The sequence below is a fragment of the Diaporthe batatas genome, assembly GCF_019321695.1.
Source record: "Diaporthe batatas strain CRI 302-4 chromosome Unknown Contig00009, whole genome shotgun sequence".
NCBI classification, from domain to species: Eukaryota; Fungi; Ascomycota; class Sordariomycetes; order Diaporthales; family Diaporthaceae; genus Diaporthe; species Diaporthe batatas.
In genome coordinates, this window is record NW_025408556.1 from 2,317,610 (window position 1) to 2,335,110 (window position 17,501).

Below are 17,501 nucleotides of genomic sequence, written 5' to 3' on the forward strand. Positions count from 1 at the left end.
GTCACGCCATTCTGGCGGATATGAACTGCATTGCTAGACGAGCTGGCCAACCCGGACAACAAGGAAACCACTATAGCCTCGAGAGCCAATATCTTGCTATTCCTTCCTGTGGCCGCTTGAGTTAACGAATATTGACCTGGATCCGAGTCAGCAGCTGTGTATATGTGGGATGGGTTGTTGGCTCACTTCGTGAAGGTCTTCCGAGGAGACTGTGCTATCACATAGTTTCTCAACAGATACCTCAGCAATGCGTGTGTAGATACGCAAAGACTACTTTTACGGTCGACGCTCCATTGGTACCAAGATTTTTGTAGCCGGATTATGTGGAAGCTGTGCTGATGCTCGCTTTGAACTATCTACTCGTTGCTTAAATACTTGTCTTGGAGCTACTTTTGTACACGGTCCCAGTCTATTACAGTCTTAGTCTACAATCCGCTACAAATAGTTCTTGCTGGCCTTGTTTGAGTGGCTAGACGGTGCTGCCGATGTTTGTTCTTGTTACAATCACCACGGATCATGCAAATTCACTGGAATACTACAAACTACTTTATCCTTCAATGCTTAGTTCCGGTTATTCCGAATCCTCCTGGGACGAAGAATAGCCTGCATAGTGTCATAACAGCAGTGGGACTCGGTTCTCGGCTTACAAGACTTAAGACAGTGGCTCTATGGTCTACTTCTAGAAATCAGTGTCCATTTAGATGCGTTCGTCTTGCACGATAAGTCCTAGCATTGAGCTGGGTCTGGCCACGCAGCGTGTCAAGCTGCGGAGGTCGACGCCGTTGCCAGACACGAGCTAGTCAGACGCCGTCAAAGAGCTAGACGGCCCTCGCCCAATGCCCGGTGCAAACATGGCCTCAAAATGATGGAGTTGGATTGTTTGGGTACGGCGAGCAAGGCTAGTGACAACAGAAAGGCATAGTGTGACCGTCTGATGGCGAGTCAGGCTCCTGTCCTGGGCATTCTGAAGCTATGAACCGTGAGCCAAGCCGAAGAACCGAGAGGGTGGGGCACGAGTACACGATGAAGTCTTGCACGCGGGGATGACTGAGATGATTTTATCGTTCGCTGTGATTCCAAGAGGATTAAAAGTTCCACCATTTGACCGGGTCGCATGCCGGCCTCTCGAGGCCGAGCGGCTGCAGAAGTGTTGGCCCTGCGCCCCACAGATGCATGCCCAGGTGTGTGGCCGTTGGCCCACCTGCGAACCACTGACAGGCCCGTTCCTATTTTCAGTACTTGTGACCTCGATTGCGCCGCATCTGCCCGGGTCGCCAACTCCAGCTGAGCACTCACATTACCCGCCACCAACGCACCTGAAGCGAACGAGCATGGTGCCCCATCTGGCGGCAGCTGAAACAAAAGGGACCCGCGAGGCCGCAGCTGCTCGTGGACTAACTACCAACATGCAGGCCGTAGGGCCAAAGATGGCTTGACAAAGACTTTCCGCTTTGGCTGTGGGAGGCATCCCGTCCCTCATATTCTATAATCGGCATGTGGTCACCGGCCTGGGGGCCGGTCTTCTTTGTCGCACGCATGTGGAGATGGCCTATTTGAGATACAATGGACTCGGATCTTGATTGATGAAATGACAGTAAAGTACGTTGCATTTCAGCTACTTGTGTAACTATCTTGGCCAGGTCATTCTCGCTTTTGGCAGTCCTTGTTCATCGCATACATTGATTGATGTGCAGCTTGTCAGACTTCACACGCATTCTTCGACCTCATAATTCTCCGTTAAAGGGGGAGATTTAGATTGCCTTGGCTTCCTCTCAAATCGTGAATCACCACCTGCTGCTCTTTCAGGCCCAAGTCAGGGTTGGCGGATGACCTTGCCAATCATTTCATTCATCAGGTTGGTCACATCCCTCCGACCAACTGGGCGCCAACTCGCAGATGCCCGGTATAAAAGCCCTGCCCGAAGCGCCCATAGCTAATTTCTTCCTCATGTGTGCTTAAGTCCGTCATTTTGTTGGTTATTGTGTCTCTGACTAGTAAACAACTCTCCCCGAGCTCCGGCCGCCGTCTATCACGTGTGATCTAGCTGGACCGGCTGTCCCCGGCACCAAGAAGACGACCAGCACGGACCAGCCCCCGCCACCAGGACCAAACACCGTGATCAGAAGGACGTGATCATGGCTGACCTTGGCCAGGGTGATTACTGTGCACTGTTCACGGTGCTCCCCGTCGAAGTCCGACTCCATATATACGAGGCGCTGTTCGAAGGGTCCGAGGTCAGGTACAAGAAGAAGCACACGGTTGGGAGCCGCACACAGCTCAGCATCTTGCAGCCTAGCGACCACCACAACTTCCTGCTCACCTGCAACCAGGCATACGACGAGGCCATCAAGATCTACTGGAGCAAGACCACGCTCTATGGCGACCCTGATGACGACGAGTTAACGTTCTTTCTCGGTTGTATTGTGCCGGACATTGCCAAGCCGTACATCAGGCATATCCGAGGTCTCAACAGTGGCGAGCTACCCGACCGTCCCCTCCAGGAATGCCTGGAGGACTACCAGAGGCTGCAGACCATTGGGTTCGAAGAGGAGGGGCTCATTGATATCGCCTCCCTGGGAGACCACGGCGCGTCTCCCACGATGGAGGACTGGGTAGAGGAAAATTGCAGGGCTCAGTCCTCGTGGAAATTTTCCAGCATCCTCCGCGACGCTGGGCCGACGGTGGTGTTTCGCGGGGTCTACAGGCTTGACGTTGAGGACTTTAGCCCTGAACTTCTGGAGGAGAAGTTCCCTCACACGATTGAGGATCTTCAAAACGAACGCAAGGTAAACTTACCCTTTCGTTCACATCCCATGGGATGCCACGAAGCAACCCCGGTGGTTTCATGGCTTGGAGGGTGCTAATTCTTTTATTCTCCGACAGATCTGCTTTTATAACTACAGCACAGACTGGGGCTTCTTCGCTGATGACTTCTGTGATCAGAAGGACTTGGAGGCCGGTTTCGCAAAGGTCCTTGAAGACGAAACGTTTGAAGAGAAAGATTATAGAGAGGTGTTTGGGGAGGATGTAGCAGGACCTCATGAGTAGTTAATGTCAGAGACGATCTACCAGCTTGTCTACCACAGACTCGGTGTTGACACTTTCCAGCGCTGCCATGGTATTTGCACAGGTCCCAAGTATACAACAGATCACTACTATCAGTTGTCTTGATACAAGATGTGATGGCAAAGCTGTCTGAAAGAGGACGGGAAAAGTGGTGGATGACGATGCGGAATGTTGGCGCGCAGTTCCAGGGGTTACGACGTTCAAGGCTTAGGATACACAGGCAGAAGAGCACACATGGGGAGCTTGACGTGGACAGGCGGCATGACAAAACGGCTAACGATTTACCACCAGGCCTTTAAAACCTTCGTGCACTAGTATTAGGCTATGTCATGCATGTATCACATCAGAGCTCTGTGGCGTATCTAAAGCCGGTTTGCTGGAAGCCCTTTAGTAGAGTCTCTCTTGAGGCCCCTTGAGGAGGCAGCACGATAGAACATTGCAGGTTTGGAAACTTGGCAGCCCGAAATATTCTTGCATGGTACATAGTATTTGCAATTTCCTTGAATTCGTCAAGGCAACTTGGCCGAGTGGTCTAAGGCGCTACGTTCAGGTGTTCAACATCTTCGTAGTCTCGAAAGAGGCGTGCGTTCGAGTCGCACAGTTGTCATGATTTGTTTTTTGTCAATCCTTTTTTTTTACCCCGTAAATGGGTCGATTCCCATCTGGGCACCTACACCGAGGCGACATGACTCATGATCGCGTACAATTATGAGACTTTGCTGATTACCCTGGTGTGTATAGGCAGAGCTTACTTACACATGAACCAAAGCTTGGCAAGATCCCTCGCTAAGACTGTATCAATGGAACGACGCTTTTATCTTCTAACGCGGCGCTCAGCTCAAGAACGGGGCTGATGTCTCTTGATTGAAGCGTCTGTGACATGATGCCTAGTCTGAATTCATACCTTCTGCGAGTAAATGCACTCATGATGCTGTGCGCTTCTCAGTCCATCACATGTATCGTGCTATCCTCCCTGTCAGACTCGGGTTCATTGACTTCTCCTCGTTCATTTCCCTCAGCGCCCTAGATATATTGAGTATGGCAGGCTTGCTAGCCTATTCAGGAGCCATGACTGTTGTGCCCTTAGTCTCGGAGCCCTCATTCTTGGCCTCTACCTGTGTGGGGCTTTCTCGGTTGCCCAGACTGCTGGCTGAGGTAGGGCTGTTCCCCGGACGCTTCCGGCAAGTTCGCATGTGACGCTTCAGATTGTCGCCTCGAGAAAATGTCCCCCTACAAAACTCACACACTGGCCTGCTAGCACCCCTCCTTTTGTCTGCATTGGCCGTTGAAGTTAGCTCTCGTTCAGCGATTAGGTCTGCTTGAACTGCTTACGTGTGGCGACTATATGGCGGTCCAGGTCTTTTGACTGAGTGGTGATTACCTGGCAGTGAGGACAGGGCTTCAAAATGTCAGCTAATTGCCATAGAAAATCTCGCGAAATCACTTGTCCAGAGAGCTCAAGTTATTTTTCTTGCCGGACCAGAACGATCAAACTATACGTACAAATTTCCTGTCGATAGATTTTGTCGAAGCCCCTGCCAAGGTTGGGCGTGTGTGTGGCATCCCTCCGAACGCCAGCTCGCGACTGTGTTGCGTCAGCCACTCATTCGAAAGTTAAAAGGACTACAGTGCTCACAACAGGTCTGCAAATTCCGACGGCGCCGTCTGTGTCTCTTGTTCAGCCCTAGGGACAGCGGGGTCAAGATCACCAATATCTTCGTAAATTGCTGGTTGCATGCCTTGTTTTTTGGCATTTTGTTGCACGTTGTTGATGATCCTCCATACCGCGTCACGGCTACCCGTGTCTTGGAAACTCAATGCCATCCTGGTATGGAACTGAGTGGTTGACCAGACAATCGACTTCTTCCCCGAGAGCAAAAAATTAGAATTCTCATCCACTGGCTCCTGGATTATCAGGCGTTCCGTCGTCAATCGCGAGACAACTTGAAGCTTGATGTGGGCACCTTTCTCCCCTTCAATGCTATGGACTGTAAAAGGTCTGCAAAAACCATTTCCTTGGTCCACCCAGCCCTGGTCGACAGACACCTCGTAAATATCCACAGGCCATCTACGTGCGATGAACTTTAGGCTTTCTCCAAAATTGTTACCGGGAGGAAACACTGAGAAAAACTTTTGGCTCAGCGTAGCCAAAGAAGGGCATACGCTCATCAAGACTGCCGAGGCTTCTTTCATGTTGTACTGGTCCTCTAGGATATAAGGATTAAACTTTCTCGACTGAAGATCAAATCTCCGTGCAATTCGGTTGAAGACTGTTGACATTATTGTCGGGAAGTCATCCTTCCACGATTGGGGATTGGAACGGGATCTGGCTAGGAGCTCATCGCACGTGGTGGTTATCCTGGCCTTAAAGTCATCGTCAACGAACTGAAGAACATCGCCGATGTCAGCGGCATCCTTATCCTGGGACTGTTCATCTTTATATGAGAAGGCCTCGGAATTCGCATCAGCGGCGTCGTGACTTTGCTCATCGTCATTGTCCATCGTCCTTGGTATAGCAAAGATAGCGACCTGCTCTAGGTGTGTGGCCACGTGCCGTTTGAAATGCGTCAGGGAAACCATGATGTCGGACCTTCCCATACTAAAAGCTCGGAAATCTATCCCATCCCTGCGCTGTGATAGTATTGAGGCCCATGTATCGCAAAAAGGGCAGTCTTGCGCTCTCAGTTGCGACGGAACAAACTTCCCATGCTCGATGACCGATTCAATCTCGTCATTTGAGTAGGGGCCATGTTCATCGGTAAGGTGTTTTCCCAGTGATATCGCGGTTGTATACTGACACCTGCAGAGGTTGCATACATAAAGTGAATAGTGATGTTTCAACTCGTGATCAAACCAGGTGTCGCGATCATTGAACAATTTGTGCTCACATCCTGAGGTTTGACCAGCGGACGTGCAGACATAGGCTTTGAGATCGTGATAAGCGTGTAGTCTGTGTACAGTCGGTTAACCTCATCAAGAAGTAAATTCAGAAATGCCTGGGTGGTTGGGAGAGGAACGATGTAGAAGTCCACACCTATGCTATAGGGAAATTGAGGATGTAATGCTCAGACGTACTTCCATGCCTTTTCTGTGCGGAACGATTGTAGGGTAAAGCAGATTGGACATTCGAAGTATTCTCCATCTGGACCCATGTCTGCTAGACTCGGTAGTCGAAGGCTGGCCTCGTGATCGAAGGCTGTAGATGCTGATACCAATGACGTCAAATCATCCTCAATACTAGTATCAAGCGACGATTGAAGAAAGTCGGATGTCGAAAGATCCCGTGGGACTACGAATGTGGTGGCTTTGCTGGATTCCCGCACGGTGGTTGCATCCATCACAATGTTCGTCACAGTCGTTGGATCCTCAACCTCAAGCTTCGCCCTATGGTCTCGAGCGTAGTTGATGAACTGTCGACGTTTGGAGTTTGCAAAGCCAAGCCTGGATACCAACCAATCTGAATCCTCGGATGCCAGTTTTGGGTACCGTTCCCGGACATAGTTGATATCGAACTGCGCGGAAAATGCATACTCGGACCGCTGAAGCGCTAGTTCAAAACGGTCTCTGGGTGTTGCTTTTCTGACCAAAATGCCTATACGGAAGAGAGCCCTGAGGCACTCGGAGACCATGCGCAGAATATAGTCCGCCTCTTCTTCTTTGGATGTATACTCCTCGTGTTGTGTAGGGTCATGCTCCGGCTCCTTGGTGTTCGAAGTCTCTGGGGTATCGTGCGCGTTGAATTCGAGTCGTGACCGTCTCTCGGAGAGTAGGGACAGTACTGAAAATCATTTAGTGGAGGTAAAGGGCAGTAGGAAACAAAAGACCCCACTCACAATCCTGTGACGCTTCCTGCATATCGTCGAGGTGTTCACATATTTGGTCTCTAACCCCGGGACTATCAGCTAGCCTAGACTCCAGAGAAACCCGCTTGTGCGCGGGGTGGAGTGCTCCGAGGTTGCCAGCCCAGAGTTTAAATCTATCCAGCACATCCTCTACCTTACGCGCCTCAACAGGAGACTCGATTGTCTTTGATTTCTCAAGCACATCGAGTAAAATTCGTCTGACGTCGGCACTGCGTTCAGCGATGCTCTTCTTTGGGTTGGAGTCGGCCATGGTGGCAAGGTCCTAGAATCGGCATGTCTTCCAGTACTGAGTAATATTCTGCCAATGAGAAAGAATGACTGCTCCCTCACGAAGCACGCTCAAGGTCACCTCAACATATATTCGGCCCAGTTAGCCAAAGTACGGAGGTCTGCAGGAAATTACGAGCGGGGGCGACTGCATCACAACAAAGAAAGCCATGGTTTACAAATCAGGATTCATGCAGCTCTCAGGGCCTATCGCTTATCGCTTGTGCAACCATATCGCGTGCACGTGTGCGGGGCATTGTTCGATGATGATCACGCGCGCCACGCATATCAGGACATCACGCTTCCCTGTTGTCTCAAGTCCTACGTCGTTGGTAGTGTCCAGCGTGGATTTCGGCCATCAAATTGACCTAAACCATAACCAACCCCTCAGAGAATTTGTGATGTCAGGTCTGGAGGTTGCTGGTCTTGTCTTGGGAGCTTTCCCAGTTGCGATAGGTGTTCTAGGCACATATAAAGAAGTGGCGAAACGACTCGGATTCTGGTATAAAATCGCGGCCGAGCACAAAAGGTGTGACGCACAGCTAGGATTTCACCATCTTCAATATGTGAGCAACCTCAAGAAATTGTTACTGCCTCTGGCACGTCTGGACGACGATCAAATCGACGCGTTATTGAAGGACCCAACGGGAAAGTGTTGGACCGAGGCTGGAACTTCGGCAGTCCTTGAGGAACGTCTTGGAGACAAGTGTCAAATCTACCTTCAGTGTATGAATGAGTTTCATGAATGGGTTGAAGCGATGAACCGCGAACTAGCGTTTGATGTGGCGACAAGACAACCATCTCGCGGGTCAGCTCCCGGGGTAAGCCCCCATCACAACATATACTCCACAACCTCCACCATACATGATGAAGAACTGCCTCAGAAGCCAGCCCAGGTCACATCAAAACCTGGAGCGTTCAAAGACCAGGCGAGGTGGCAGTTCTATCGGATAAGATTCAGCCAGGCGGAGAAGGAGCGAGAAGAGATTTTCTCCAAACTGGAGGGCTGCAACAAAAGACTACGGAGACTGTTGCAGATGAGTGAGGATGATGAAGATTTGTCTATCAAGCGAGAATCGGCTAAGAGTTCTGGATCAAACGCGTTGTGTCAGTTCTGGAAACAGGCGACCAGAGTGTTCTCAGCCCTCTCTTTGGCATGGACCTGCAGTTGTCGGACGGAACACTCCACGAGCCTGCTATTGGAACACCGTAATAGCAATTCCATCGACCTCAAGCTCTTATACATCAAAAGACTCAAGGATTGTGAAGATACAAGACGAATCAGAATCACAAAGGAGGGGGGTACAGGCGTAGAAGGCTCAGAAGTGTCGGTCGGCACAAGCCTCTCAAGCGTCGAGACCGGAACTGGGTACACACAAAAGCCGAATCATCGAAGCTCTATCCCGATACGATCGGCTATGAAGACACGCGAGTCTTCCACCTCCGGTAGAATCGGGTATGTGTCCCTTTTGGTATTGTATCCACTTAAAGCACCGTCAATATTGACGACCGAGCAGATCCCAGCCGGCCTCGACGTCGGTTACTATCACGCAGGTGCGTGTGGAGAACCCGTCCACTGCAACATCGGCCTCGAAGACTCCTGCAAAACGCATTACCGACCTTTGCCGGTCCCTTGACTATTCATATGGCCGATGTTGTGGGTTCATCACCGAGGAAGACACCGACTACTACGTCTACGAGGAGCCAGGAGTCCCTCGCCACTCAAGTCCTACCAGAAGTATCACTTTGGACAGACTTCTACAGGATGTCGGCCTCCCCCGCCCAACGAGGCGGCAAAGAACTGCCCTGGCATTTGTTCTGTCATCGTCTTTCCTGCAGCTGCTCGAGTCGCCTTGGCTATCCGCATCTTGGCAAAAGTCAGACGTGGTTTTCTTCGAGGACCCTGTCCATCGTGGAGTTTTCAAACTGGACGAGCCACACCTCGACAGCTGTCTCGAAAGAAAACCGCCGCCCACCGAGAATAGCCGTAGGATGCAATTGTCATCCTCACTGGAAATGCTTGGCATCGTCCTCCTGGAACTGTGCTTCGGGAAGCTCTTGAAGGAGCAACCCTGCCGGACTCGATATTCCCGCACGGGAGATGCAACCATCGAGAGCGCGCTTGACATTCGAGCCGCAAGGGAATGGCATGGGGAGATAGAACAGGAGGCGGGACACGACTATTCCGTTGCCGTCGGCTGGTGTCTGGGGGGCATCCTCAGCACGCCTCCAGACCGGTGGAGGGAGGCTATGCTTACCAAGGTGGTTCATCCTCTGGAGTCATGCCACAGGTATCTACAGTAGCAGCGATCTGAGTGGCGAGTGCGCAGTGTTGCCGATCACCACTTGGGTGCACTCAGTGAAATCAATGTAGTGTAGTAAGTGTTCAGCCCACTATACCCCGTTATAGTGAGGATATTTTGAACTTATAAATGTTGTACCTGAAGACATTGGTGTGTGTAGTATAGCGGGGTCAAGTGTAATGAGAGGGGGTATGCGACGAGGAGGGAGCAGGGGGGATCAAGGCCAGCCTCTACGCACACGCGAAGAAACATGGAGAAAACCCAACGTACTTTGATCAAAAGGGTGTGGAGCGCAGGAAGATACCCTGGTTCACTCTGGTATATAGGTCACAGAAATTCCAAAGGCTTTATTTGGACTGCCTTGTTTGTTACGAAACACACGCCATCCTGAACGCCAAGACATCTTGGTCACGAATGAGCCGCATGATCATCAAGCTGAGCCATAAGTATCACCCGGATCCCGAGCAGACATCGACTCTTCTACTAGTGTCAACGACACCGGCCTTTACCGATATCAGCGACTATTGTGGTCTGAGCGCCCCTTTCTAGAAGATTATGGGTCTGCCACCACGATTGGGATGGATGCAGGGTGGCCGTACACTACACTACATACACTGGGCTCTCTAATATAATGTAGTGGGCTTAGAAATAGCTTCAGTATAAGTATAGTGTAGTGTAAAGGGCTCTAGTATAAGTATATGTAATATAGTGGATAAAATATAAATAAGAGGGGGTAGGGGGAATAGGGGGTCTAAGGTGAAGCCCTAAAAGAATAATCTTTATCTTATCTAATCTTATCTTATCTTAAATAAAAGACTTCCTGCTTAGTTAGCAAGAAGGGGGAGGAAGGGAGAGGAAGGGAGATATTCCCTATATTTACACCTAAACCCACTACATTACACACACTAGGCTCTTTAGTAGAGTATAATAAAATTCAAAATAGCTTTAGTATAGTATATATAGTGTACTTATTTATATACACTTGGTGTAATGTAGTGTATTGAGTGTAGTGTACGGCCACCCTGGATGGATGCGTGTGAAGCTATTCACGATGAATCGGGCTACCTCAGGTGCCTGGGAGATCTTGGCATCCCAAACGAGTGACAGTGTAGACTGACCAAGGCCACGATTCTGGGAGGCTGACGTTGGTGGAAGTTGTCAGACGCATGCCAATACTACCGGAACAATCTTTATGACATTGTCCCTATCGAGTGTTCTGAGGTCATTTTGGCACTGTTTGCCGATCCTTGATCTCAACCCACACTGTGCACCTCTGCCAGCCACTTGCAGGTGAGGGGCGAGGAGCGGACAGTGATTATGGTGGCGATGCCTTGGTATTCCACGGCCTTCGCAGGACGTACCTAGGTAGTAGCGATGCTGCATGGTGATGAGAATTCGTTTGTCAGATGAAGTTCTCTACTTTTGGTTGATGGATTGTTGGGAGAACAATGGAAGGATGGTGTGGGCTTTTTCAAGTCGTAAGACAATAGTTTTGACGTAATTGGAAGAAATTTTCGGATGCCATTTAACCTAGGTACCTGGGTCGGTCCTGGGGCAGGGTGCCCAGGTGGTCTCCAACATAATACAGGTCGTACTTCGCAACCCTATCCGATTATGGTAGTCGTTGTGTCCTCACCGTCGGCGGAGGTGGTGGTGGGATTTGTCGTGGCAGTGGCAGGCGTGGCGGCCTCAACCTGTTTCGCATCCCGGCCATTCATGCCTCTCACGTACCGCTGCCAGCGCTCGCGCATGCTACCACCAAGCTGGAGCATGTCCCCCTTCAAGCACGCCTTTGCCTTGGAAGCGAAGATTTCCGTCGCCTGGGACTCCTGGTCCCTGGCCGCGGCCTCCTGGCCCATCCTGTCCGGCTGGTGGTCCCACATGAGACGCAGAGTCCGGACACGAAGCTTCTCCAGGTCTTGCCGGGCCGCGCGGAGCTTCTTCATATCCTCGGAGAGCTGGGGGTCAAGCTGCGCGGTTCGTGGGCGGTCGTCGGCTTGGCTTGACTGCGGGGACTCCCGGGCCACAGCCCCTGCCGTCCCCCCTGACGGCCCTCTGAATATCTGGGAGAGCTCGTGAACATTGTCGACGATATCTGCCGGTACAGGGGCGGTGCCGGAGCGCAGTGTGTCGCCAGGGGGTGCCTGGTTCCTTACGACGTGGCCGCTGTTAGCTTGAAGAGTTTCCCAGCCCGAGGGGACATTCACCAGGGCGATGAGGATGTCAGCTGTAGCCGTCATCACCCAAACGTCGAGGGCCGCTCGGTGCTCCGCGATCACAGATGCAAGCAGAGTCGATACCGCAGCGATAGAGCTGTCGTGCTTCATGACCAGCTTGTTGTTCTCCTCAATGCGCTTCATGAGGCCGTCGAATCTGCCGAGGGCCAGTGGGTCACTGTCGCTGGCCACGTCCCTCATCGCCTCGAGGGCCGCTGCATTCCCCATGAGCACCGCCTTGGAAATAACAGCACGTCGAACGATCCAGCTTTCCATTAGTTTCACAACACCCGTGTCGAGCTTGATGATCTCGCTCAATGTAATGACTGTGTCCGCATTGGCCTCAGGAGCCCCCGGAATGTGCTCCACGGGCCCTTGTAATGTCTTGAGCATGGGGTTGACCTGGCCGGCTGCTCGGTCTTCAAATGGGTTATATTCCTTCAGTTTCATTCTCTCCGAGTCCTGCAGGAGCAGAACCATCCCGCAAATCTCCAGCCATTCATCTTGCATGCTCACGCTCTTGAGCAAGGCGTTCAGTTCATTAAGATGTTCCTCGAACTTGGCAAGAGTCTCAAGCAGGCTCCTCAATCGAGCACCCCCGTCTTCTGAGGCGAGGCCTTTCGTAATGTCCTGCTCCGGCAGACCGCTATCGGCGCCGCTGTGCTCGAGCGGGATGGTGGTGGTAGGCGGGCTGTTCGACTCGACTGGACTGGTGGGCAGAATGGTTTCCTCGGATGGGTTGCTGTCGGCAGGGGAATTCCGCGACCGAAGGCCGGGGAGGTCCTCTTCATCCGATGCATTGTCGCCGGGGCCTTCTCGCTCCGGTGGCTCCGGCGCAGTGCCCACTACCCGGGGTTTATTGAAGGACTCGCCGAACCAGCGTAGCCAGACGACGATCCAGTAGACGACGGCCCATAAGAACAGAAAATGTAATATCCTTGGCAGAGCATCATGGCCGTGTTTCGGAGGGCGATTGGGATCATCCCCTAGCTCATCTGCCGATACGGGGGGGCCTGCACGATGCATAGAGCGTGCTTCCATCTCGACTGATGTGTGCCTCTGGCAATTTGGATGACGAGTTATGTTGACCAGAAGTGCTGTACAGGGTAGGGGTGGAATCTGTATCGGCGTTGTAGGGTCCCTGTGTTATCTACTCGAGGGAGGAGATGTCCTTGTCGAGGAGCCCTGGTGCAGAAAATGTGAGCATCGAGCTGTGTGTCGACGGGCAGGGTTCAGACAAACGTGGAGGATGGTTATGACACAGTCGGTTCGTGTTTGGATTGCGGCCACCAGCCAGCCGTCTATGCCCGTTTGCAGAGGCCGAACACGAAGGTCGGGTGGGGTTGGGCGAGCCATGGGGTTGTGGAAATGGACAGATGGAGAGTTGCCTTGCTCCGTTAAATGGCACAGTACAATTTGGAAACAACCTTCACCACAGATGAAAAGTGAATGGATCTGACCCCCCTCACCAGTCGAGTCCATGGGCGAGGCGTCACGTGACCACTGTGTACGATTGTCCCAGAAGTGAGTTTGAAGAATCACCTGTGTGAGTCCCTTGAAAATTGATGGCTTCACTGGAGGAGCCAGGCTTGCGGGGCTGATGATCCGGACCTGCAAACCCACGCTGACGCTGCTGGTGCGGGTAGGTCCGGATGCCATCACGCCTAAGACAAGAAGACTTGATGATACCACCCGAGGCTTGAAGAAGAGCACTGCTGGGAGAGCACGCTTGGCTGTGTACGGACTGCCCGGATGATGGGTCCCGGGCATCTTGCATGACGCAGTGGCAGATGATGCAGAGCAGCCATTGTCACCTCTCCGGAGCACTCGAGAAAGGGTCCACATAGCTCACAGGTGAGTCGGCATTTTCGCATGAAGCCCAGTGGCCTCCTCCGATGTGGGCCATTCCGACGTCTTCTGATGGTTGTGCCCCATGTGAGCCCTTTAACGGCTGTGTGCTTATCCAACTGGCATAAAATCATGACTGCACGAGTACACGCTCGGTGCTCTCCATCATATCAAATCAGTTCACCGGGGTAATCATCACGAGGAAGAAAGCCACACATGCCCACGGCCACGAATCGCATCAACGGCACCACGAGAAAAACACAATTTGAAAGGACTTGTTCACATGTACTTGACAGGCTATGATGATAATGATACCTCGCTGGTTGCCCAATCTGGCAGTGCCCTCCGAAAACCTCTAGAGCCCCCCGAAAAATCCAATTCCTTCAATTCCCTCTCGCTGGCTGCTGCTTGGAGATGGCTGCCCAGTGGCGAAGCGAGACCCGCCGAGACCGACGACTGGCTTCTGCGTGCCGGTCTTGTTGTTACCCACGTTTCCCTCGCCCGTGGCGTCGCCGGTGGTGTGGTGTGGTGTTGTCGTTGCGGCCCGAGCTGCCCTTAACAGGAGCCGCCTCATTGGCAAAGCGAGAATTTCCAAGGCCCTTCTTGACTGGAGTGGTGGCGACAGGAGAGTCCTTGTTCTCTCCCTGCTCGCCGCCGGTGCTGCTTGGAGAAGCCGTCTCTTTCCCAAAGCGGGCAGCCCAGAGACCATCCTTGACTGGGGGGATGGAGACCGGCGTGTAACTATCGTCTGCAAAGCGAGAACCAGCTAGGCCCTTGCCCTTCTTGACTGGAGGAGGGGCGGGAAGAGGAGTGGTCTTGTTGTCTCCGTGCTGGCCGCCGCCAGTGGAAGTGCTGGCCGCCTCAGCGTCTTTGCTGCTGCCGCGACGGTGCTGGCTGGCGCTGGTGTCGTCGCCTTTGCTTGTAGGAGGCATATTTTTCTTGAATCGGGCAGCCCAAGCCTCATCCTTTACTGGAGTGATGGGGGCAGGCGTGTAGTCCTCGTCGGCGAAGCGAGACCCGGCAAGACCCTTGTTCTTCTTGACCGGAGGAGGAGGTGTGGGGAGTGGAGTGTCCTTGTTGTCTCCGCCCTGGCTATCCATTATTCCGGTAGGGATGCTGGGTACCTCGCCGTTACTGCTATCGATGTTGCTCGCAGAGGGCTCCGCGCAGTTGTCGTCGGGAGAGTGAGATGCCACGACGACGCCGTTCTGCTCTGGCGTGCTGGTGGCAGGAGTGTCTTTGTTGTCTCCGCCCTGTCCATCGCTGCTGCTCTCCTTGCTCTCCTTGCTCTCCTCCTCGGCAGCGGTAGGGGCAGGCTCTGGTTGACCCAGGGCGACGTTGATGTCATTGACGCCGTCGCCTGGGGAAGGAGGAATGTGAGCGCCGTCCTGCTCTGGTCCGCCCTGGTGCTCGGGCGACACCGGCTCCTCTGAGCCGGGCCCCGATGAGACTCGCTGCTCAGCCTCTGATTCGGCCTGCTGCTGAGCCTTGGCAGCAGCCTCAGCCCTGTCTTTCCTCGACTTCTTCTTGCCGCGGCGGGTCGGCCTGCGATCTGGGTAGTCCCCCTGCAGCAGGCGCGCAAACAGGCGGCAGAGGTGCTCGCCCAGGATGCGGCCGTTCTCACCGAGGTAGTCCAGGTCTGACAGAGGACCGCCCGTGTCGTTGTTGTTGCCGACGTTGCTGGTCGTTTCGTCATCAGCCTCGTCGCCATGGACGTCAATCCCCGGCGCGCCGCCTTCCCGCGAGCCAGCCTCAGAGGCATGGTCAGCGGGAAGGCCGCCTCCCCCCGAGCGTGCTGCCCCAGGGGCCCTGTCAGGGAGAAGGCCGGCGACGCCCTCCGTCCCCGAGATCACCTCAGTGGTGTCTTCAGGGAGGAGGAAGGCGCTGTCGCCGTCGTTGTTGCGCGCGTCGGGATGAGCGTCGAGGCTGTCTCCGGGAGAGCTTGAGCGTGCCCAGTGCCCGCCGGAGCTGCCCTCAGCGGGAGCATCCGTTGTTCGGGGGTTGTTGGTGTGGGCTTGCTGCTGCTGCTGCTCCCTGAGACAGGCGGCGACCGTGTGCTGGACGAAGTGGCACCACATCTGCTGCGAGACGCGGTTCCACGCGGCGGCGTGCGTGGGCATCTTGTCGGGCCCCTGCAGGGCGAGCAGCACGGCGTTGGTGATCATGGCGTGGAGCTGGACGTCCTGGGCGAGCTTGGTCGCCTGCTCCTTGACGATGCCCTCGATGTACATGCGGACGTTGTCGTCGGCCTCGGGCTGGTCTCCTCCTAATTGGGGAAGGTAGGCTTTGAGATGGTTGTTGTCCGAGCTGCTGCTGCTGCTGGGGTGACCGTGGCCGATGATAGTAGTGTACTGGTCGGCGTTGTCGACGGTAGCATTGATCCGTGGCTGTGACTGTTGGCCCCGTCGTCGCGAGAGCCGATAGAGAGTGGAGGTGGCTATCATGGTCATGTCCAGGGCGAGCGAAATGCAGAGTACCAGGGCCTGATCGCGGGTGAGCCCTTGTTCCTGTAGGATGGGGAACAGCAGGCTGGAGGTGTATGATGCGGTGGCGGTGATGGTGGAGGCAGCCGTGACATGACCGAGCACTGGGAGGAGAGCCCAGGCGACGGCGGCTGCGGTTGCGATGACGATGGATTGTGCTACCGTCTCGAGATCGAGCCACCATTCCTTAGTTGCCTTGGCTTGGGAGATGTACTTGTTGATCATCTCCTCAAAGACTGGGAAGACCTCATCGGGAGCGATCCATTCTTGGGGCTCTGGCTTGGGCTCTGGCTCTGGCTCAGGCTCAGGCTCTGGATCGGGGACCTTGCTTGGTGTTGGCTCTGGTGTGGGCATCGGTGTTGACGATGCTGCCGGCGCCCAAATCGACTTTGCGACCGGCGCTGGCGTAGGCACAGCTTGGGTCGGGCTGCCGAAGACGGTGATGAAGTCGGGGATTGTGTTCACCGGTGTGGAGATGCGGGTCTTGCTCTCTGTCGCGTTGGCTGTTGCGACTGCGACCTCTGTAATGTTGACCTCGAACAGCACCTGGGGTTTGAAAAGCTCGAGGCGGTCGTCGCTGATGAAGATCGGGCCGGTTGTGATTGAGGTGACTGCGATGCTGACGATGAACTGCGATGCTATGAAGTCCAATGTAGAGACAAGCAGCAGCGAGTTGGCGCAGTTGAAGATCCATCGACAGTAAGCCCAGATCGCTGCCTTGGTGGGGGGACCGTCGTGGGCGTCGCTTGTCTTGGTTGTAGAGGTTTTATCGGAGAGCTCAGCAGTATCGGGCTCTCGTTGGCTCAAGTCTGTGGCAGGTTCAAGGTCAGCGGATTTCTCAGTCTAGGCGGAAATGGATGATGATTTCAGAGCTTACCATAGTCTTCCATCGCATCAGAGTCTGCCTCGCTGCCAGCAGCAAGCGAGGACAGGTTTACGATGATTGGCGATGCCACCGTGAGCACAAGGCCAAGGCGATACTCGGCGATGAATAGGTAGAGACCAAGCACAAAGAGGTAGGCGGCCGACAACAAAGCGGTTATGTGCCCAAAGTAGTTGACGTGGCGAGCGAGACGGCAAACCAGAGTAGAGGTGGGACAGATGAGGGTATAGGCGAAGAGAACACAGGCAGCGGCGGTGAGGTCGGCTGCGAGGTAGATGTTGTGGAGGAGGGCGTCCCACGCCATCGAGAGGGCGGGGACGACAGGTGTGGTGAGATTCCACAAGACGCCGCACAAGACGCCGATGGCGCCTGGTACGTCGTTCATGGTGACGGGTGCCTGCGAGAATGAAGACGCGGTAACCGTGAGGTTGATTGAGGTTCTGAATATCAAGTTTCGTCAAATACTGCGATGGGGATACGTTGTCTGAAGAGAAAGAGTATGGTTGTTGATGGGAAGAGTTGGAAAAAGGCGTGTCGCATGTGGTGGGGAAGATGTTGCAGATGTAGGGGAG

The 17,501-nt window shown here is 53.7% G+C and overlaps 4 protein-coding genes across 4 annotated transcripts; 1 reads left to right on the plus strand and 3 right to left on the minus strand.

The window, feature by feature from the left end:
* Positions 1-1,604: 1,604 nt before the first annotated feature.
* On the plus strand, positions 1,605-3,072 carry KVR01_008109 (uncharacterized protein). The gene is made up of 3 exons (XM_044792767.1): positions 1,605-1,855; positions 1,961-2,786; positions 2,884-3,072. Exons 2-3 carry the CDS (start codon positions 2,136-2,138, stop codon positions 3,046-3,048), a joined length of 816 nt encoding a protein of 271 aa, XP_044643087.1. The 5' UTR covers positions 1,605-1,855; positions 1,961-2,135; the 3' UTR covers positions 3,049-3,072.
* A 732-nt stretch (positions 3,073-3,804) lies between these two features.
* On the minus strand, positions 3,805-7,309 carry KVR01_007993 (uncharacterized protein). Its single transcript, XM_044783745.1, has 6 exons — positions 6,900-7,309; positions 6,142-6,844; positions 4,703-6,016; positions 4,570-4,651; positions 4,399-4,465; positions 3,805-4,339 (listed from the first exon to the last, which is right to left on the minus strand). Exons 1-6 carry the CDS (start codon positions 7,177-7,179, stop codon positions 4,122-4,124), a joined length of 2,664 nt encoding a protein of 887 aa, XP_044642971.1. The 5' UTR covers positions 7,180-7,309; the 3' UTR covers positions 3,805-4,121.
* A 3,794-nt stretch (positions 7,310-11,103) lies between these two features.
* Positions 11,104-12,756, minus strand: KVR01_008293 (uncharacterized protein; the record flags this gene model as incomplete). Its single annotated transcript, XM_044788035.1, has 2 exons — positions 11,104-11,505; positions 11,581-12,756. The coding sequence occupies 2 exons, from the start codon at positions 12,754-12,756 to the stop codon at positions 11,104-11,106; spliced, it is 1,578 nt and encodes a 525-aa protein (XP_044643271.1).
* A 1,289-nt stretch (positions 12,757-14,045) lies between these two features.
* On the minus strand, positions 14,046-17,314 carry KVR01_007829 (uncharacterized protein; the record flags this gene model as incomplete). The annotated part of the gene is made up of 2 exons (XM_044791231.1): positions 14,046-16,855; positions 16,924-17,314. The coding sequence occupies 2 exons, from the start codon at positions 17,312-17,314 to the stop codon at positions 14,046-14,048; spliced, it is 3,201 nt and encodes a 1,066-aa protein (XP_044642807.1).
* Between the last annotated feature and the right edge of the window lie 187 nt (positions 17,315-17,501).

What these genes read in the sequence shown, in the direction of transcription:
- KVR01_008109 (XM_044792767.1), top strand. Translation starts at nt 2,136, where the DNA reads ATGGCTGACCTTGGCCAGGGTGATTACTGTGCACTGTTCACGGTGCTC. An exon ending in ATCTTCAAAACGAACGCAAG is followed by an intron (nt 2,787 to 2,883) that starts GTAAACTTACCC and finishes ATTCTCCGACAG; the next exon opens with ATCTGCTTTTATAACTACAG.
- KVR01_007993 (XM_044783745.1), bottom strand. Translation starts at nt 7,179, where the DNA reads ATGGCCGACTCCAACCCAAAGAAGAGCATCGCTGAACGCAGTGCCGAC. An exon ending in CGCACAGAAAAGGCATGGAA is followed by an intron (nt 6,017 to 6,141) that starts GTACGTCTGAGC and finishes GACTGTACACAG; the next exon opens with ACTACACGCTTATCACGATC. An exon ending in AATCTATCGACAGGAAATTT is followed by an intron (nt 4,466 to 4,569) that starts GTACGTATAGTT and finishes GACATTTTGAAG; the next exon opens with CCCTGTCCTCACTGCCAGGT.